This window comes from Caloenas nicobarica, chromosome 1, assembly GCF_036013445.1.
Source record: "Caloenas nicobarica isolate bCalNic1 chromosome 1, bCalNic1.hap1, whole genome shotgun sequence".
NCBI classification, from domain to species: Eukaryota; Metazoa; Chordata; class Aves; order Columbiformes; family Columbidae; genus Caloenas; species Caloenas nicobarica.
Window position 1 is genome coordinate 109,306,334 of NC_088245.1, and position 22,736 is coordinate 109,329,069.

Here is a 22,736-nt window from a genome sequence, read left to right on the forward strand (position 1 = left end):
TTCCTCCTGAAAAAAGAACACTTAACATCTCAAAAGGTTTTGAGAAGTGCCCATCTCCGATGCTGCTCTGGTGGTTTGTGCTGGTAGAGGAACTTGAGCTGCTGTAAGAAAAGGGAAATGGGTACCTGGGTGCTGATGAGGCCATGCTGGTTGTCCCTGTGTGCTGCTGCATCACTCCAAGAGGACAGCAGGTCTCCCCAGGGCTCAAGAGTATTGCCCTCATCCACACGGGATGGGACACTGAGGCAGGAGCAGGGCTCTGCCCTCCCACATTGGGAAGGGGTCAGATGTGCAGGAGAAGACAACCAGTGCCCAAATCAGGTATTGGTGCTGCAATCTGTTCAATGCAGGATTCTTTCTTCTGTGAAACAATAGCATCATACGAAAGTATGGAAACTGCACCTCATCAAACACAATGCCCATCTCTGGAAACATTCCAGGCCAGGCTGGACGGGGCTCTGAGCAACCTGATCTAGTTGAAGATGTCCCTGCTCATTGCAGGGGGTTGGACTAGATGACCTTTGGAGGTCCCTTCCAACCCAAACTAATTATGATTCTGTGATTCTGTGTGTGACAGAAACACTTCAGTGTTTAGGAGATGCTTGAGGGTGAATTAGGGAGGAGGAGGCTAATGAGAAGCAATTCATTTGGGCACCAATGTCTTTTTACCTTTGTACAAAGATCATGGAGGATAAAAACCTTATAGGGATTAGTGACAGTGTAGGAGTAACTCCTTCCCGGTTATCTCCAGCACACCAAGAACTTGATCGGGATCTTCCCTTAAAAGCTGCTGGGCACACCACGTCCTCTCTCGCCAAGAGGGCCTTTGACTGGTGCCTGGGTTTCAGAGGAAGGCTGGGCAGCAGAGCTAAGGGCTCCTCAATGGCTGGGCATCATGTGGCTGGGAAACCCAGACGTGTCATCCAAAGCCTCCTCTGGGCTTCCTGACCAGTCCGACAAATGAGTTTTACCTTTTCTTTCACCAAACAGCTGCCTTGTGGTTTTCTGAATTACTATTTAGCCAGGAGTCTGAACACATAAGGTGATATGACAGGACATTAGTTTGCTGGATTTTCCCCCTCCTAAATTGTGTATAGAAGTACTTTCTTGCAAGCTTGAAGAGATACTGTCCAATTAAAGAGATCATACTCACTGTAGCATGTTCAGGGATTTGAAATACTTTAAAGTTTGTTGTTTGTTGCTATCTTTACAGTTCAAATACACTGGGGAACTTCTGAAATTTTCAGCGTTTGGCTCCTGTAAGAGGAGCCTTTAGCCTAATGAAATCCCTGTCCAATTCTGATTTTCTCTTTATTACAGTGGTGAGTGCATTGTTTGGCATATGATAGGCTTAGGATATATATTATATGAAAAATTTGGAGCACCTCTGAAAATAGCTCTTGCATGTTAGAAATATACAAGCAATTATAAGCAAAAAGCAGAGCGATGTTCCACTTGCCAGAAGAATACCTTACATAAAACCTTTCTGTGCAAGCTTTTTATGTAGACATAATTATTCTCATAAAAAATAAAATTCAAATTCACCCGATGAAGATGTATGCTTTCACTATCTACCAGGTGTGAAACGTTTTGTCATTAATTCTTCATTTTATACTCCCAAGTAGGTAATGAATTCACTGCAGCAAAACAAGCAGCTCACTGCTGTATTGGTCTGATGGGTTTCCAGGACACTGTAGACACCAGAGAAAGCAGCTGAATCATTGTTTTAAAGCAGGAAAAGCTATCTATGCCTTATTTTTATGGAAATCAAATTAATTAGAAGCAAGGTTTCTAAAATCGGTTTCTTTATATGCTAATTTTGTGCAGTATATTTCAGTTTCATGATCTGAGGGAGGGGTTTCGGGTCTAAAAGTATTTGTATTCCTAAATATGGTCCTCCTCAAGCCTGGAAGAGACCTGACTAAATCAAGAATAGAGTTGGAGCAGAACCATATGACTTGCCTGGGAGCAGTCAAGGCAAGTTGGATTAACAGATCAAACACGTGCTAACACATGAGGAGAGAGAAGGAGATCCCCTTGTTGTATGTAGCACAACCAGTGAGGGGGAGTTGTCAACATTTCACTTAATGGCTTCTCCAGATAAGTAATAACATAGTGTGCTTCTCCAGTGAGCTGCAGATTAGATTAAAATATATAATAATAGTAGTAGTAGTAGTAATAATAATAATAATAATAATAATAAAAAAACCTGCCCTTGCAGCTTTCCCTAACTGGGCGGGTTTTCACACCATTCTTATTGGATGTTTTAGCAAAAGCCACCAAAGAGCCTCAGCAGAACAGGGCACAAAGATGACGCTTTTGGCTCAGTCTGTTCATTTCACCTTAACCACATAGTCTGATATCAATAACTTAAAATGTTTATGTGTTCTGTCTGTTTTATTGACTGACTCAGACAAGAGATCCTTGGCCAGGATGGAAAGCTGCTGCCATTGTCAGCAGCTGTGGCAGGAGCAGCATCTCAGTTCTCTGCCCTCGGATGTAGGCAGGCAGTGGGGAAGTGAGAGTCTGGCCGCGTGTTATGTAGTCACACAAGTGATTTTGTCAGTGCATCGGTATTTTTGTTGTCAGTATGGAAGGCACCATCAGAAAGAGCAATTATGTTACGTGATGATGTATCGAAGTGTTCTTTATCTAAAGTGGTTTCTACCAGTTGAAGATAAAAACTCGTGTGAATTTAAATTTGACATGTCATAATTAATTCCATACATTTCTGTTTGCTTTTAAAGCCCCAAGTGAGTTAATGTATAAAAATTTCCAGAAATATGCTGCTAATAAAAGTGATATTGAGAATAGTTTGCTATGATAATAGGACTGATTCTTCTTAAATATTCCTTATTAAAAAATTTGGTGATACAAATGCAAAAACTTTGTGCATTACTTTTTTTTTTCCAGAGTTGAAGTCCAAAGCATTAGTCAGGAAACACAACTCCCATTTTTGTGCTGTATTATAACTCACTCTTTCACGGGACAACAAACTGGAACTACAGTTCCTGCTGCTTCATGGTCAGGAAATAAAGACATGTCTTTTCAAGCAGTTCAGTATAAACCATACAGGAGGTTTGGTAGATTAAATTGAGCTTTATATGCCATTACAGTCATAGCCTTGCTAATTTTAGCCTATGACAGGACTAAGAATTGGATGGAAAGGAACCGCACCTTTAGATGTATGCCTCGTCTGCTTGTCTTTTGAGTGTAACAGAGTTGTCCTGGGTGAGGCTTGTCCCATAGGCATATATAGCTTAATTTCAGTGTAATCCAGCAATTAGAGTGCCAATACACAGAAATTTAAAGTTCTCAGAATTCATAAGTTGCCCCATGGGACACTAAAGTCCCGATTACAATTTGTGCCCTCTGAATGTGTCTAAAATATAAGAAATCAGCCAGCTTCTTCTTTTTTTCCTGACCGTCGTTATTCAACTGTGTGCTTTTTTCTCCTCTCCAAAAACAATGAAGTGTGTTTTTCTTTTTATACAAATCACAATGGATGTTTTTCATGATTTACCCAGCCTCATTGTTTATGTCCCAAATTAGAGGGCCTCCTGTGTCTGCAAGCAACTCTATGGTATTAGTTTACAATGGTTATGAAACAACCTAGTCTGGAAAAATAACTGTGGATTCCAGACAGAGCCACAACTGAAACTGCTCCATCTTGGAGTTGTGATCTGTCACTCCAGTAAGACCGCAGGAATGAGCTAAAGGAGGGAGTTTTACAGATATTAGAGAGAGACCTGTACAGCACAAGAATAACCATGAGATATATCTACTATGAAGGGACATAGTATGGGCAGAATTAATAAGAATTAGGAAGAAGATAATACAGTAATATGGTAACAATTAGTCACTTGATAAGTTAATGTGCTACATAAAAAAAAAAAATCCATATACCAAAGAGGAGCCAAAAATGGGGTCTTTATGGATAGGTGGTGCTCCTTCCTTAGATGTTTAGCTATGGATACAGGTATCATCCTTATTTGTCAAGCAAGCTGGAAGTTCATCACTTAATAAAACATCCATAAACAAAGAGCAAATAAGATAGGAGCTCTAGTGGCATTATCGAAAAGCTTTTTGTCAGCGAGAGAAACAATGTCAGTAAAGCAAATGCATGTTCTTTATGTAAACTTTTTCCGTGAGTTGGGTAATGTCTTACTTCAGCAGAAGGTAGTGCAGAAAGAAGGGTTCCAAGTCCATGGCTGTTGTTATCAGAGGTGGCTTTCATGGAGCAGTAAGAGCGCTCTGAGTACAGGTGACCTCAGCACACACCGCCAGTGTGATGCGTTGGCACCAAGAGACAGAGCGGGGTCAGGCACCACAGCTGCATGGCTAAGCAGGAGTCTGGGGAAAAGCATCATGAGTTTATAGGCTTCTGGCGCTTCCCTGCACGTGAGGTGAGATCAATACGATTCAGTGGACATGTGCACAGCTTAAGATAGGATGATTCAGAGAATAATGTTGTTCTGTGTACTAGTAAGTATGTTAGTGGTGTGGTGCTGGAGTGTATTAGACAACCTCAACTATGAATTTTCAGTTCTCCAGGTGCGCTTTTTTTTTGTAACTCTAGTGAGGTTCTTGCTTACTTGTTTGTTTGGGATGGGAGGTTATGTAGTTCTTTAGTGTTGAATAGATTGAGGGTTATTTAGCAATAGCTATAGTATATGTAGTGCATATTGGGAGAGCCAGGATACCTTTATGCATTTAGAAATACTGTGGTAAGTGGGAGGAAAAATGCCTGCCGATCAGAGCCCTGTAATTTCCCTGTGTCTCGTTCTCATGGAGTCAAGTGCAGCACTTGCAGAGGAGCAGATACTGGAGGTTATATGTGCTCAGACACCACCATCTGTCCTCCCTGCACCCCTTCGTCATTGTGGTGCTTTCTCATATATGATTTGTGCTCTTGGTGTTCCTGTGTTTAGCCCAGTGAGGACGTGAAGGACACTAAAGCATATACTGTGATGCTGGAAAAGCTGGTACTTGCTATTTGTAGGTAGCGTATTCCTGTATTATCATTGTTTGATTTAGTGCCCTTTACTGCAGTAACTCAATCTCCAGAGGAGTACTGAGTGACTCCTGCTGCTCCTTCCACATCTAACTTGCTCCTTACAGGATAACTTGTAGAGATGCCGCTTTGGAGTATAGTGTCAGGGGGCTGCACTGGATGTGTCTTCGAAACCCTCTTTCTTCAGGCACTCTCATTGCCAGGCTCTGTACCAGCTCCTTTTCATCTCTGCTTGGCATCTGAGACCTGGGCAGTCCTGAAGACAGTGGGAGCTTCTCACCATTGAGCAATGGACAGTTTGTAGATCTGCCAGCATTCCTTCCGAGGACTCTGTGTCAAATGGTGTCAAGCCGTTTCCCTAGCAAGGAGGGAGGTGTATCTGACACTGGACTCCTAACAGAAGCAGCCAGATGCCACACGTAGTATTTACCTTTAGGGGAATATGCATAACTAGACATGCATCATTATTGGACTAGATAATAAGGAAGAGCATCTAGTCGAAGTTCTTCTGTATGTCTCACGGATATATAGACAGAAGTAGAAATATGTACACAAAATGGGATACAAATGAAGGAAACATGGTTTAGAGGTGGACTTGGCAGTGCAAGGTTAATGGTTGGACTCGATGATTTAAAGGTCTTTTCCAACCAAAATGATTCAAGGATTCTATGAAAGGACAGAGATTCAGAAGGCGGTTACAGTTTTACTGATTGTCACTATAGATGGGAAGTCTGACATTTCTAAAAACCTCAGTACTTATTTCAAAAGTAAGTTTCTTAACCTGCTATTATTCAACCTAACCCTTGTCTGAAAAGCAAATTTACCATAAATGTACCATTTAATGATCAGGCGTCTTGTAGTCTGTTTAGGTAAAATATGTAATGTGAACACTCATAAAGTGTACTCTCAAGTGACTGGTAAAATGTTATGCATTTCATTTAAAAACACATCAAAGTGAAAACCCTAACTTAAATTACCTCTCATTAGTGACTGCTGGTTTGCCTTCATTACTGATAAATAGGTCTCAAAGAGAAATAGTTGATTCACCTTCCCTGCCCCTTTCCTTACATAGGACTTCTCATGTGAGAGCTATTTTGAGACTTTATTTATTGTGACTCTCAAACATTTCTCTCGGGTGAGAGAAATTTCTCTTTCTCCTCCCCTTTGCTTACATTTTTATTGAGTTTTGAGATACGGTGGCATGCCCAGGAAGGCCTGCGGAGTTTCCCTTTGCTCTTGCTTGGCGGGTTGATCCCAGCCCTGATGCATTCTGTCACCACCATTTTCAATGGGTAAATACCCCTCACTACTACAGGTTTGCTCAGACATAAGATTCCTCACATCTTGTGTGACCACATTAGCTGAAGAAATATGTGCAGATTTACAGCAGGCAGTTTTGTTTCTGGAACCTCTCTGGGGAAGTCATTTGCTGTAAAGCTCTTCTCATAATACAAACGTAATTTGGTTGGTAAATGCAGTAAGTTCACTTCATTATTTTCATAGGGTCATATTCATTTTTGTATATGAATGGCAGCTGGTTTATTTTTCAAAGTATTTGCAAGTCTCATGAGTTTCGTAAGTCAAAGTGTCAATAAGTATCCATCCAAAAGTACATTATTTGTTCTTTGTTATTTGTATTCGTTATCCTTTAAAACACATTACCAAAAAAAACCTTATCAAGAAAGGGAACCATATGCTGGAGATTATTTACTTAAATTATTTTGCTAATGCTAGTGATACAGAAAGAAAAATGTGGCTTTTATAATAAGAAAAGCCAAAAAGCAGAATTTCTAAACTCTTAACGTGTATCTACACTAATAGGAAATATTGTAATAGGAAATTACTCTCAGTAACAGTGGTATAGTAAATAAGAAAATCTATTTAGAATAGCCCCTCAAGTGTGCCTGTTAATTATATTCACTGTCAGATAAATAGGACAGTGTATGCTACCACTTATCTTAAGAGGTCCTAATGAAAGGCTGTTCATGCACGTTATGACTGATCCAAACTGGGACAGTGAAGAATTACCAGTGTTTGATGATAGGCCTATAATGGCCTTAGCAATATTACTAAATAGGCTTTTTGAAAGTGTGTCTTCTTAGCAGTTTCTTTCAGAAATAGTCACCTATTGAGTTGGATTTTAGGCACATAGTAAAGTCCTGTCCCACCATCTGTTGAAAGAAACACAATTTTTCAGTAGACACAGAGGACATGTCCCAGCCAGCCTCAGGGTATAGACATATAGAGTGGAGTATAGACATGCCCTAGGCAACACATTTGCCTTACCTTCAATAACCCTCCTTTAATTCATAGCCACCTTGTTTCATGTAAAGGAAAATTTCTTTCCTCAAAGCCTCACCTCTGAAACCAAACTTCATGAATGTTTAGAGATAAAGTTATATGAGCAACATCCACGAGACAACAGGATCTCCTGAAGCTGCAGAAGTGATACATGTGAGACAGAATTCTCCGCTTTCGCTTAGCGTGTTTTTCCAAACAAATCCAAGATTCTTATTTTAAATGCTGTGACTGTTTGTAGAATAAAAGAGGATGAAATGTGAAAAACATTCCCTTTTGCAGTCTACCAAAGTCTCGTTCCTTCAACCCCATGAATCCTGAAATGTGCTGGTTTTGGCCTTTTGTTTCTCGGGGTTTGGGGGTTGGATTTTTTTTTTTTTTTGGAGGGGGGAGTGTTTTGTTTCTTTTTCATGTTTTGTTGTCGTTGTTTTGGTTGTTTGGTTTGCTTTGGGGTTTTTTTTTGTTTTATTTTGTTTTTTCGGTGGTTGTTTTGGTTTTCGTGGGGTTTTTTTGTTTATTGGGTGGGGGTTCTTTTTACATTTTGATTGTAGAATCAAACATTCCTTATATTAAACAGTAAGTTATGTAAAAACTTATCTCAACTGCTATACTTAGGACATAGTTATATAAACTGTTTTCCTCTCTTCTTCCTCCTCTCCCTGTCGATGCACAGAGTCCCTGGGAAGCCTCAGCAGTGGAGGAGAGGTTGAACAGGGTTTGAGTTCCATATAGCATTGCTCACTCTCTGCCTCTCTGGAAACTCATTTTCCAGTTGCTGCCGTGGGTGGAGTAAATGGCACCAATGTTTCCATCTGGGATTTTTTCCACCTTGTGCCTTCTGTCACTGAGACAACATTTCTTTTCTGCTTTCCAGACTTTTTGTGATATACTTGAGAGTAAAAAAGGCAATGCTTGATATTTCCCTTCCTTTTTCATCCTGTCCTTTGGAAAAAAAACCACAAATCTCTTCAACAAGGGATAAACAAGTCTCACCAGTTAAATTGGATTTAATTTGTGCATCTTTATATTCTGCACAGTTGAACTCTTTCCCAAAGTGTTTTTTTTAACAACAAAATATCCCCCAGCTTTTCATATGTGGGATCTAAAACTATAATGGATTTCAAGATCCATGGAAATTTTCATATTTTATTACAAACAAGTGTAGTAGACAATAGAACAGGGTACGTACTGAGAGCAGCTTTCTGAAGCTGCAGTGACTGCATATCCACACACAGACTGAGTAAACAACTTAGCTGGGTGCTGTTTATTCCACCTCTTCTCTCTTTTCTTTGCTAACTCAGGCCCACAAAGATTCTCAAGTTCTCAAGCCCTAGCTTTTGGATGTATGTAGTGTCAGCGTGGTTTCAAAATCGCATGATTTCCCAGCTCCATATCTTATCCTTTGCCCAACGTTGCCCAAAGCTGGGTTGTAAGCTAGGACAAGGAAAGGAGCCAGAGCGCGTTGTGCCGCTTCTTTTTCTAGTTCATGCATAAGTTGCGAACAGGATATTTTTCTGTGTTTGTAGCACATTTGGTGGATTTGGGGCACATTTTTTGCTTCCTTTGTCCTCATTCATGTGACCCTTTCCCAGTGCTTCCAAATGAGCTAATGTCTTTTAAATACAGAGGAGACCAACCCAAGTTGGTTAGGCCGTGTATTGTTCTCTTGTTTTCTTGTATTGTTTGGTTTGGTTTTTTTAAATTGGTCTTTGTTCTGTTCTTTTTTTTTAAGCATATCCACAAAGATACAATATATAACTTTCTGCCCTAAATACCTCTTCTGCATCAGGGATGGACATTTCAATGGAGCAGTGTGTAACAGCAGAACAGTGCCGTGTCTCTGTCCTCATGAGCATAGCTGCATGCAGATTAGAAAAGCTCTGTAGTGCTGCTACTGTATGCCAGATTTGCTATTTGCTCTTGTTTGCATGACAGTATTTCTGATATACTAATATGATATGGAAATAATGGCACATCACAGTTCTTTCACCATATTGTATCACTGCTTTATCGTATTAGGCTAATACACTGCGAGAGTTGATAGCACCTCTCCATGTCAAATGGGATCCACTTCTCTTGGCACTGAACCGATTGGACTCAAAGGTTGATAAACTTATCATTAGAGAATTGGCACGACGGAGACTCAACTTCAGCCTCTTGCAAGCAACCTAATGGCCTCCGTTCAGAAAGTCAGTTCTTCTTGAATAACTGATGTTTGTAACAGAGAACAGACCTGTTAAAGCATAGACAACCACATGCCTGGATATGAGGCTTCCAGGAAGGTGTCAAAGGGCATGGCCAGTCTTTTGAAGAATGCACCCTTTCCACAATGGGACTAGGCACAAGGTCAGATCCAGTCTACACGGAGCACATTTGCAGAAAATACTGCCCCCCGCACGGGAGAACGGAAGGGGAAGAGGGTCTTGGCAGGGAAGGGCTTTGATGTCACTCAGTTTTGTTCTGCAGACCTCGAGGAATTAAAGAGGGATTCAGCCATGGTAACTGTAAAATCTTGTTGCTTGTACTGAACTCCACTGAACCCGTTCAGGCCAACCAGACCAAGTTGTGTCATTTAAGCGTACTTCACGTTAGTGAAGGAAGTCACCTTGCAGTGTCATGCTAAACTAAGTGTATTCTGTCAAGTGGAGGTATGTACAGACCTTTCAGAGACTTCCATTTATCTCATGATTTGTAATGAATTACCAGAGGGTACACTGACACTGGTTTGGATGATGACGGAGAAGATGCCTCACGCTGAGATTTATTAGACTCTGCAGATAAACTCTTCAGTTCCTCTTTATCTTCTAGGACTTAAACATGTGAGTGATGCTGCCTGGCCAAGCAGGCACAAAGTATTCTCTGTATAACACCCAGACTCCAGGGGGCTGTTTTGGGGACAGTATTTGTCTGGATGTCACTCAAAGTAGATTCAGATATTGTATTTATCATTATGTTCTGGGTCCCCTATGGGTTGATGTTTGCCTCTCTCTCTGTGGTTAGAATGTGGATTTTCCTTAATATATTTGGCTAAGGGTGTATTGTAATAATGTTAATGCTAATTACTTGGTATTTCATACTATCTTACGGGGAGATACTTTTAAAAAATGTATTTTGAAATGTTTTCTTTCTGTTTGCTCAATGTATGGTATTGCATTATGTTAATACCAATAAAATTATATATATATAGTTATATATATTTCCCTTTTATAAGAAGTAAATTATGCTTTTTTGCCTCACAAACAGGAAATGTGCAGTGAATAAAATTACATCATTCTGCCTTACAGCAGATGACAAAGCTTATAATAGTTTTAATATTCTTTTTTGAAAAATAAAAAGTATAGTATGACATACACTAGTTGGAAATTCATCAAAATGCATGTTTTGTGTTTCTGCTCAATGGGACTGTCACAAATCAGCCTAAATATTTAGCAATGTTGTTTTGGCATCTTTAATTTTTTCCAATCAAAAACATACACTGTATTGCTATTATTGATTACAGAACTGTACTGTCATAAATTTTTTGCCTGTTGGCCAAATAGACAAACCCACTGAGTTTTTATGACTCTCTTGTCTGTAGGAATTGATTTTTAAATTTAATTTAGTGCTCTTTCCAACACTTGGCAAAGGCAGAATTTATTTTTTGTATAAGGTTGCCTTTGAAGTACCTGCCTCTGCCAGGGCTGATAAATCACTGCTAAGTACATAAAGATTGTGCAACCTGAAGGATGTGTCATTAAAGCCTTGTTGGAATGGCCTGCAACCCCAGACAGTCCTTTACATTCTGTCATTAAATTCCATAATTAGTTAGAGGTGAAATGTTTTGGAAATTAATTAGAGCAGCAGAAGCAAAGATGTGACTCTAAAATGTCCTTTGGCTGCCATTTGGGGTTACGCTGATGGCTTATTCTCTGCTTGTAGCCAAAGGCCAACATATATCTGTGCTAAAATGATTTAGATTGTCTTCAGCTTCCTCTCTTTCTTTTCCCCACCCTTTCTAACATACTGTATTGAGTATCTTTGTTTTGCAGAGGCATTCAGAAGGGCTGTAATTAGCAGTCCCCGGCATTTAATTGCATACACATTTGTTAAATATTTTTCTGTATGCCTTAAAATAAAGTATAGAAAATGGCACTAAATGTTTCTTTAATGAAGGCATTTGATTTATTTATGAAGTCAGGATTTTTTGAAGGTGTCATTTTGGGCTTAATAAAGGAAATAAGCCAGCAAATTTTCAGTTTTGCCTTTGCGTAACCATCATCTGTCAGGGCTGATGTTCATTTCCTTTCTCTTGTTTCTTTTGTGTGCAAAAACATTCTGTCCAATGAATGGCGAAGAGACCTTTCTCCTGTGACAACTCTCGTGCCAGTTTTGAGAGAGAGATTTATGTTAAGGTGCAGATGTGTTCACAAGTTCATTGTGACATCTGATGACATGAGTACTGTCTAGAAAAGCGGCATGGTGTTGCATTTCTCTTGTCACGGTATTAGCTTTTCCTCTCAAAGGTACTTTGAAATCTGTGCAGTGCCTACAGACCATGGTGCTGTGATGGGCATTCAGCAGCTGACAGGGGGTGCTTAATATTTGGCGGTGTCGTTCTCCACTTAAATAACATGTAAATCAGGGTTCAGATTAATTAGTCTGGAATCTAGTCAGTGCAGCTACCATAACATGTGCAATTATAAATGCAATAATAAATCTGAATAAATAAGATATCTTCTGGGACAATGTTTTCAGAAGTATTTCAGGCCCCTTTCCTAAATGCCCAGGAGGTGCTTCCCCAAGAGACTGCAGTGCACTACAGAGGTAACCGAGCCAGCTATTAAAATAGTCTGGGCCCTGCCCACACTAATTTGCCATGTTTCTTTCATGCTGAAAGTAGGATTGCAATTCCTAAGCGATGCAAGTGCTTTCAAAAATTTCGCTCTCCATGTTGCATTTTCATATAAATAAGCAAACTTGGGATGTAGCCTGAAGTTCATTTTCTTGGTGGATGTTACTCACCAGTAACACCCACTCCTTCCCTTCAGGCTTGCTTTCAGGTATCAAGCCCTTAAACATTGACAGGCATGGCTGTTGCACAAGAGTGACTGTGGCTTGATTCTGACTGGTGAGTAATGTTGCTGGGTCCGTATCATTTGTCACTTAACCTTTCACAAATTCATGTGCTGTAGCAGCTTAGGTTTGTGAAAAAAAAACATTTTCCTGAAGGACTAATTGCTTCCATATATTGCTTGTGAGATGTATCTGTAGGGGCTTCCTCATCCTGTTTAAAAATCACAGCATCCCCACATATATAGCAGTTTACCCAGTTTGCTTCAGCTCCCAGCGTACCTCATGAATACGATAAGTTTTTCATTGTTTCTGAACCGCGGGACTGAGAGGAAGCATACTATCAAAATGTAATTGTTCTGTTTATTTCACTTCAACATTGGTAGCTTGTGGTAGAATTGAACAGCACTTACACTGATGTGTGGCACAGAAGAATGTCAGGATATTCTATTTCATCATGTTAAAATTCTCCCAAAGAGTCACTAAAATCTGTTCAGCAGATGAAGGTTAAACTGATGCCTTCATAGGCAACTTAATGAGTAGCGTACTGTGTCCAAATACCAAAGGATGCAATTAGAACACTGCTGCCAAAAAGTTCTGCCACTGATCAGAGTTCCGTGTTACTTTGGGAAGCTTTGGAGTTATTTCATCTTCATTCTTATGCCATCTCTGAAATCACAGCCCACCAATATAACCTCATGAAACAGCAGGGCTGGGAGCAAGTGAGGAGCTTCTCCCGATGCTCATTCGAGGTGTGTAAGAGCTGTCCAGAGGCAGCACGAGCAGAGCGAGCTAATTATTCCCTCTGTCTGTGTTTTTACTTTTCACTAACATATTAACTCATCTGCTGGCACCTGTACTTCATTGCTAAGTGGATGTTGAAAATGCCAAAATGTTACTGTCAGCGCAACAATGCAGGTCTGCAGGGCGAAACCTCGAGGACTGATTTTTTTCTAATGCCGAGTTTAGTGTCATTTGTTTTTAATAAGCGATTCCAGTTGCGTGGAAAGCTGAAGAGACGTGACTGACGTGGGCGTGAGACTTATAGTAAGACCAGCTCAAAGTGTCCTGTGGAGGTTGAAGACACTTCAGCCTGCCAGCTCACCAGCTGCACTCTGCAGGGCAGTGGTGGCTCACAAGGCTGTGACAAAGTGTAGGCAACTGGTCATTCAAATAGCATCAGAAAGGTGACCTCGGAGGAAAAGAGATTTGCAGGGCTCTACTGATCCAAAAAGAGAACCACTAGTGCTATAAGTATTTCACATAAAGAATTAGACCTTTGGTGCCATAGCAAAGGTTTAGCATCTTTCAGGCCTTACAAAGGCTAGGGTCAGATCTTTTAAAAGCAGTTAATGGTACCTCACTGCTACTGATTGAACTTGTTTGTAGTGGAAAATGCCTAAAATACCTTCAGAAATCTGTCCTATGGGAGATGAGTTTTCCATGTGGCTGCACAGTTCACTTTATTTCAAGAAACCAATTTATTCTCATGCACGTGAGAGGAGAGGCAGCCCCATACCATTGAGTGGAAAACTCCAGCGTATTGCAGAGCTTTGTTTTGTTGATGCTTTCAGTGAACACCGTCTCTAGGGAATATCTTTTTTGCCAGCAGGTTTACATAATGGGAGAGAATAGAAACCATGTACCACTATCCCAATAACTCAAAAATACTTCCTCTTTAGAGGAAAGAATGGTATGGAATGCAAACTTAATACTTGTTCTCTGATCCTCCAGCCACTAATGTTTCACTAAACACATGTATCAAAGCTTGTTCTTATATGTTGCTCCTCCCTTCCTTGACTGAAGACTTTGGGGGAAATCCTGCACTTTCAGATACACGGAGCCAGAAAGGATGGAGGATTACACAAATCAGAAAAGGGCAGGCAGAGGGAGAGAATAACAGAAGACCTGCAAAGGCCAGGCGCTGCACAAGAATCCCTCAGCTTTTCTCAAGCTTTCCTTAAGCTTAAACTTTTCTTCATTCATGGAACTCTCATTAATATATGTGTGTGTATATTTATATGCATATATATATATAGATGCATAGGCATACTCGCACACCCAGTCAGACCTTGAGTTTGCCATAACACGGAGTAGGAGAAGACACAGGTTTCTATTTGTGTCTATTTAACAGGGAAATCTGCTCCTTATTACCCAGAGCTTCCATATAGACCTGAACTGCATGTTATTGCACCTCCTGCCTGCTGTGTCATGCCAGGCTTAAACACTATGTTGCTTCTTCCTTTTCTCAGTAATCAGAGATGTGATTTCTGTAGCGTTTTCCTGCCAGGAGCTGATTTTCCATGTCACCATGGCTCATACCTGTGCAGGGGTGACCTCATACACAGCACACAGCTGTGCAGACAGTCTCCTTGTAAAACCATCTTTCTTTGGTTTCACCATTTTGTTCCTTTTAGTTTATAGTCTGGAGAGAAAGGAAATAGCTAGCTTAGCCTGCCTACCATCCACCCAAATAGTGTAAAAAATGACTGTAATTCCTGTTTCTTTGCATCATAAGCATTTGGACTCCTCCCTCTTGTGCAGTTTGGGCTCTAATGATTAACCTGAACAGCAGCAAAGATGGATTTAAGCCTCACACTGGGAAACCAACAACAACTACTCTGGAGGATTTCTCCTCTCCTCTCCTCTCCTCTCTCCTCTCCTCTCCTCTCCTCTCCTCTCCTCTCCTCTCCTCTCCTCTCCTCTCTCCTCTCCTCTCCTTTCCTCTCCTCTCCCCTCCTCTCCTTCAGCACAGCTAAACCTCACGTCCACTCTCCTTCCATCCTTTTCCTTTCTCACCTTAAATACAGGGAAATCCATCCTGTCTTTCTCTGAACTGTTCCCCCCAAGCCCAGCCAGGCTGTTGGACCCTGTGGCCATGGTACATGCCCTGCCTGCTCCTGGGCACACTTGGGCCGGCAGACAGACAGAGCTGGGGCTCAGGAGCTTGCCGAGGGAGACCTCCCCTCCTCAAGGGATCAGCAGGTGTCCATCTCCTCTCCACTGCCTACCAGCGAAACCACTGCAGGACGAGGCGGGTGTTGATAGACTTTTTCATTAGATACAGCCCAGCCTACATGCTGTGGCATAGGAAGATTACAAAATGCTTTGTCAGTCCTGGGATTATATCACTGATTAGTTAGCTTGTAGGAGACAAGCTTTTCTGTTCCCAAAATAGATGCATCAGGGTCAAGAAAGCAGAGCAAAAAAAACCCCACACCCAGAGATTTGTGCATCAGGGCCTGTTTTATCTAGCTTGAGACTGTTTCCCAGAGGCCAGGGATGCTCTTTGTTTTGTTGGAGCATTTACTGACACTCACAGAAAGTCTCTGGAAGGCTTCAGGTAGGTGCTTCTCCTGTGTGAAAGGTGAAGCAGGACAGTGTAACTCTCAAATTGGAAGCAAATCTTTGGAATTTGTAGGGGAGAATAACATATGGAAGCTGTTTAATAACGTAATTAGTGATGTATTCTAACAAAATTGCCTCCTTAAGATTCTCAGAAAGCTGAGCTGAGCTAATTCCTCTGCCAGAGAAAGCAAGCTTACTAAAAGGAATGAAAATGAGTGCTTAAATTTCAGTGGAGCCGGGGGATTTCAGTCTGACTCTTTGTGCCGTGTTCACTGTCTGTCACAGACTTTGCAGCAGCTCAGCTTTCTCAGGATTTGCAGAGGGTGGCGATTTTATTCAAATGCAGGGCAAGTAGAGGAGTGGGCGTGCATGGGAGGAGTTACAGGGCGAAGGAAAGCACATCACTAAACTGTAAAGTTAGCAAGCAGCAAAGGGGATAGCAGAAAAATGAAGAATGCCATCAGGACAGCAGCGGTGTCCATCCGTCAGGATGAGGAGTCTGAGGGTGACAGAATAAGCCTGGATGTCATTAGGAGGCACTAACAAAGCACAAAGGGGTCTCTAAGGAGAGCTTCAACCCTTGAAAAATCTGACCTTGTCAGCACAGTGAATGGCAAAATTTATTATTAACTGTGTTGTACTATCCTTGCATGGGCAGTTATGTCCACTCGCAGTCCCCAGTGCAATCACTGGTTCCTCTGGTATCTCACTGAAAGAGGAAAACCATGCAAGCTTCCAGTGGCTGGAGCTCTTACAGGCAAAGTGAGTCACAGAAGTGCAGGAACCTCCACTGAAAATTGCTAGGGGTTATTCCATATATTTAAAGCAGATTTATGAGAAACGTGTACCTAGAGCTTCTCTGCATCCAGAGAGTGAGCTGGGTTGCAGCAATAACCATTCGCGTGGCCCTAATTCAGTACTATTTTCCTGAATCATCAGTTTACATGGACCGATCATCTCTTGGTCAATGTAAATACCAATGTTAACTGTTTCTCTCTGGTCACTTTTCACTCAAGTGCCTCATATTCCTATTTATTGCTCTTAGAATCTTGGTTTATAAGAGGGAAACAATGGAAATATGAATACCCCAATGGAGCTCAGAGGTGGTTACACTTAGTACATCGTGGAGCTCAGAGCATGATCTTTTCAACAACAAATGACAGCAGTCTAAGAAATCCCACCACTTTTGCCTGAATGCCAACAACCCAAACCATTCCTGACCTCTCTGAGTTTCACCTACCCAGCCGCAACCTCCATCTCCCTCTCCTGAGAAAATGTAAGAGTAGGTACAAACATTTATGGCATTTTAAGAAGTGAGGGCAGAATACAAAAAGTTGAGAAAATCTTCCTTGTGGAAAACAGAACAATGAAAAATAATAACACACCATTTACTAGACTGACATATTTTTTATCTCCTGAATTTAATGCAAATGGCTTTGAATTCACTTGAAGACACAGCAGAAGCTTCATTGTTACAAAATTTAGTACCAGCATATTCTTATATTTGGAAGATGTGGTTCTGAATTTAGATCCTGTGTGCTGCACAGTTTACACAGCTTTATTTCTGCTCCAGAATTACAGAATCGTTCAGGTTTGGGTGATGCGGACAACAAAATTAGTGCTTCAGAGAAGAGACCCTACTTTTTAGCAGAATGTGGAAACAGCTACCAGTGTATTCAGAAAAAGATGATGGCTGGGGAGGTGAAACCCATGACTCAACAGCCAAGTGAGGGTGAAAAACAACCTGCTGCATTGGCTGCTCTTCTGAGGTCATCTGCAAAACCCCATTAGGCCACATTTTCCACCCAAATAAGACGTTACCCGAGGCCTTATTCTTCCTTAAGGAGACAGCCCTGCTGTAATAGCATGACTCCCATACAAATCCACCAATTTAAAAAAAAAAGAAAATATGTTTTAAGCTCAGCTGTGTATTTAATCAAGTACCTCAGATGCTTTATGGTGTTAAGGGTTTCACCAACACCTACAGGAAATCAATCAAAGCCTTTAGCAGAAGGGTGAGGGAGGGGATATTCATGTATAATCTCATTCCCGCCTACTGAGAGCCATTGAGAGCAGCAGTACCACCACCTTCAGTGTTTCTCTGGAAAATATTAAGGGCATGGGATGTGTTAGCGTGACGCCTGCCGCCCTCTCCCCAACGTGGGTGGAACAAGGCAGCATCTTGCCCTGTTTGAGCTTCCCCAGCTTCAGCAGCCGTGACACGTTTAAGAGAAGGGACCTGCTGGTTTTCTCCCCTTCTCTTTCCTTTATAGCAAATTACGTCCCCTTTCCTACACACGGCTCATAGCTACAGCACCGAGGCGGTGACAGAGCCTGGAGGAGGCAGCCCCAGCTGGGTAGAAGCAATGTGCCGATGAGCTTCAAAGAGCTGTTCTCAGTGCTTTGCTGCCTAACCCTGCCTGCATCGTGCCCCTGTAGTCCTGCACCTCTTCCTGTGCAGCCTCAGAGCTGTCCCCATTTGGGGTGAGGGTAGGAATCCCCTGTCTACAGTCCCTCTGAGGCCCACACTGGGCAGTGGCAGCCTGCCCAAGGAGGTGAGCCCTAAGGAGCACCAGCCGTGCGGACCTGCAGGCCGGTGGCACAGGGAGGTAGGCTATGGCAAGCCCCCCAGCTTGGTGTTCGAACCCACGTGGGCCATGCTGCCTTCCAGGCACTTCTCATTTAGGATTGAACCTCAGGGTTGAACCCAAAATTGTCCTTCTCCATGGTGGGAACCTTTTGTTTTTCAGGAAGCCATCTGTTTTCAGTGGCAAGCCTGGACATGATGGCCAGCTGCTGGTCCAGGCTCTAGATCACCCTAGCAAAGTGTGGCCAGCAGGTCTAGGGAAGTGACGGTCTCCCTGTACTCGGCACTGGTGAGGCCCCACCTCAAATACTGTGTAAAGCCCCTCACTACAAGAAAGACGTTGAAGTGCTGGAGAGAGTTCAGAGAAGGGCAACAAAGCTGGTGAGGGGCCTGGAGCACAAGTCTGATGAGGAGCGGCTGAGGGAACTGGGGCTGTTCAGCCTGGAGAAAAGGAGGCTGAGGGGAGACCTGATCGCTGTCCGCAACTGCCTGAAAGGAGGTTGTAGCAAGGTGAGTGTCTGTGTCTTCTCCCAAGTAGGAAGCAACAGGACAAGAGGAAATGGCCTCAAGTTGTGCCAGTGGAGGTTTAGATCAGATATTAGGAAGAATTTCTTCACAGAAAGAGTTATCAGGCATTGGAACAGGCTGCCCAGGGAAGTGGTGGAGTCACCATATCTGGAGGGGTTTAAAATATGTACAGATGAGGTTCTTAGGGACATGGTTTACTAGCAGTATTAGGTTATGGTTGGACTTGATAATCTTGAGGGTCTTTTCCAACCAAAATGATTCTATGATTCTGTGAAAGTAAATTCAGATGACACGGAGTCAGAGCACTGGTTTGCTTCTTCAGCAGATTGTCCCTGTACTAATCCCCTGAGGGTACAACATAGCAATGCTGCTGGGGAAAAGAGACCCGAGGAGAGATCTTTTTTGCCTTGTATAGCAAGGGATAAGAGAATGAGAGAAACGGATGTAAAATACTTCCTTGTCAGATCGAGGTTGTTGGGGTTTTTTTCCCCTTTGCCCTTTGGCAAATCAGTTCCATTCCCCATCTGTCAGACTAGTGAACTTCGATGTTCAGAGATATGAACTGATGGAGAGATCCCAAACATTCACTCTTGTTGCTGCATGGACTTTTTCAGAAAGCATAAAAATCAAGACCGTAGGGAAATTTAACAAACTTTAAGTATTCAGCTACTGAATGTTTTGCCCTTTAACACATTAGATGTTTTAGTAAGAAAGAAATTGACAAGATATGGAAACGCATCTAATTTCTGTTACAGTGATGAACCCAGCTCTCTGAGCAGGGTAGCACATGCTGGGGGGATTGAGGGAGCTCTGTACAGACCCACAACACCTCCATCAATAAAAAGCCTCTAACCCTTCTTCACTTTCATCTCTCTTTAATAAAAATGAGTGCTTTAAAAACAGCTGTCCTCTAGAAAGGGCAAATGAATAAACTGATGAGAGATATAGCTAGATTAGTTGCTGACTGCAAAATTCTTGGGTTGTGTTAAGATCTACACAAATGCAAACATGTTTTGTGATGGGGTGTGGAGACTTGGGTTTCTGGAGTTCTTGCCTGAGCCTGAGGTGAGTAGTTACCATACTGCACAGTATGGACTTGAATGGAAGATTGTCTCGGGTAGCTGCTGATGGGCTGGAAATGCCACTTCTAAACAGTAGCTGTCCTCCCTGTTGGTGCTTGATAAAAAACCCACTTAACACCTGAGGAGATTGAGGTTCATTACTTATGGACATTTAGCATGTGCTGAACTTTCAGCCCATGGAGATGACGCTGTCTTGGTGCAGTGTCAGTCGCAGGATAAAAGCAATGCTTGAAACCAAACAGGCGTAGCCTTCCTACAAGAGCTTTCATGAAAGCATCCTGAGGACACAGGCACATGGGGGCAGGAACACATACATCACTATGAAAGCCAAGACTGAGTGGGGGGCTCCTGAGGGCTCTGGAGACAACAGGGAGGCCATGCACAGGTGGTGGCCGGCTGTTGCCTGTACAGGTGTGTCAGTGTGCGAGAGGTAGCAGGGATGGAGCTGCCTGTCTCACTGCCTGGCTGCTCCCCCAGGGCTACCCTGGCTTCTCCTGGTCACCACCCCACTGATCCTGGCACTTCCTGTGTTTGTACTGAGTCGTCAGACTGTTTCTTCTGGAAGAACCAGTGTGTGAGAAGTTGAAATGTTTTGATGCTTAGAAAGCATCAGAAAGCTTAGGAAGCATTTCAAATGCTCATATCAGAGTAACATTTCATCACTACCCTTTGCTTGATTTTGGTTTTAGAGAAGCAAAATCTCTTTCTTTTTTATTTTTTCTTTTAAAATGCTCGCAATACTAGTTAAAACAAATATTTGTAAACCTATAATAAACAAATAAACACACCTATAATGCAAACAGCTCTGGTTTGGTTTGCTGTGCTGCTGGGTAGGCTGTCATGAATGCGCTCTTATGTCCAGTCTGTAGTCTGCTGCTGAACCTTCAGGTAATAGTACCGTAAAAAACCCACCACAAGTGACATCATTACTGACTATTGAACAACACTCTTGAATATCCAAAATAAGAGATAAAAAGAAGTGGACTTTACTAGGAAGGAAAACAACATGTCATTCCAAAAACATAATCTTGAATGCCATTGTCAGCACTCCAGGGACGAGATCCGATTCCTGATCACCTTCCTCAGCAGCATGCTTCCAGTGCTTCCAGGGCTTCCTTTCCCTGTAATAACCAGTGTATTTAACTCCAATACTAGAGATATGATTTCTAACAGTGTGTCACTCTAATATTACTACACCTTGCAACATTTGTCTTTCTTTTCCTTCTTTCTATGCATGTCAAGACTTCACATTCTTGGAAGTTTTTCTCCCTTTCTCCTGAAGGCAATAGCAAGAAGGAGCAATTACAATTGTAACGCTTTTTTCTGGAACTTAGCAGGTGTGAAATATTCTCTTTATGGCCTAGTTAAGTCTGTTAAATGTTTTGCGAAGATTTTTGATAGATCTCCATATAATCACATTAATGATACGTTGTTTCTTTCTCTATTTTTTCATCCTTTTCTTTTTTTACTTTTTCTTATTACAGTTGAAACTATAGAGGAAAAAACAGCAGACTCCTTGCAAGACTTGTACAGAGCCCTGGAGCAGGCCAGCCTATCTCCTTTAGGAGAACACCGGATTTCCACTAAGCTGGAGTATAAGAAATCTTTTATAAAGAGATGTAGCGATCCAGTAGTCAATGAAAAACTGCACCAGCTGCGAATTCTGAAAAGCACTTTAAAGGTGAGATAAAAGAGGAAGGAAAAACCCTGCCCCAGGGTTGGATCGGACTGTACTGTATTTGGAGATTAATTGTGCACAGCTGGAGTTCACGCTGAACCTGGTGTGTTAAACAAGCAGGGGAGACATGGGGAAATGCTGTTTGCAAAGTACGTAAAAATGTGCCTTGGGAGAGCAGTCGAAGCGAGGGGATCAGCTTTTATTTTGGAGTAGATAAAATCTCAGTCAGCCGCTCCTCCTCTAGCTAGTTTAACAGAATTTGACATCAAATTATCAGAGGAGACCTTAATCCCCTTTTTTGTCCCGAACATTTTCATTTACCAGAATGCATTCACTCTGTAATTGCTGAAGTATAAATTTAAGCAAAGGCAGCCTTTCAGAAGGGAGCAATACCTTTTACAACACTTGATTATTTTCTGACTGCTGAGCTTGTCCAGGAGGAAACTGTGTTCTTGCTTTCTGCATAAGCTGATAGAACTTTGTATTTAATCAGCAGGATTTATTAAATACATAGATGGTAGTAATGATAGATTTGAAGATTTTTATGGTTATTCTAAATGTACCACAGTTCATTTAACCTTCTTGTCAGCTTCTTTGTTTGTTACAGCAGTTTCAATTCTGTCCTGTTAGAGATTTTGGCAAACAATATGCTGGATTTCCCCATGGACCCTGTTAACTATACTAAATTATCACATTTTAAGTCACTAGATAATTGCATGGTGGACTTTGTAACAGCTTTCCTCAAAGAGGGCTTTATCAACATTATTTAATTTAGTTTTCCATCACCTAGAGAAGCATTTAAGCAATATTATTTTCATGCTGTGGGGCTCCCATGCTGAAAAAATCTTACACATACTTAACTTCCTGCACTGTATCGTCTCACTGAAGGTAACTGCTACTTGTAGTACTATCTGGGTGGGTCTTTACAGAATTAAAGCAGTCAGAAAAAGTCAAGATACATGGGCTTTCCACATGATTTACAGAAGTGTGAAAAACTGAAACAAAATCACGGTACTCTCAGATGTGTAAGGGTGGCAGGAGGTTCACACTGTATCTGTGCTTTTGCACCATGGCAGGATCACTCATACCAAAATCATGGTTCAGTGTCAGCTTGCTGCTGTGCTTAATTGTCTTTCTTCTTAGCATTTCTTG

The 22,736-nt window shown here is 41.8% G+C and overlaps 1 protein-coding gene across 3 annotated transcripts in view; it reads left to right on the forward strand.

The window, feature by feature from the left end:
• CNKSR2 (connector enhancer of kinase suppressor of Ras 2) overlaps positions 1-22,736 on the forward strand; it is a 216,759-nt gene that overhangs the window by 191,657 nt on the left and 2,366 nt on the right. For 2 of the 3 annotated variants that reach the window (XM_065634105.1, XM_065634096.1), the window contains one exon: positions 9,332-10,391. In XM_065634105.1, coding sequence (XP_065490177.1) covers positions 9,332-9,336 — 5 coding nt within the window. In that variant the 3' untranslated portion in view covers positions 9,337-10,391. Of the gene's footprint in view, positions 1-9,331; positions 10,392-21,390; positions 21,588-22,736 lie in introns of those variants that run through there. The other variant, XM_065634123.1, reaches the window with a different exon arrangement.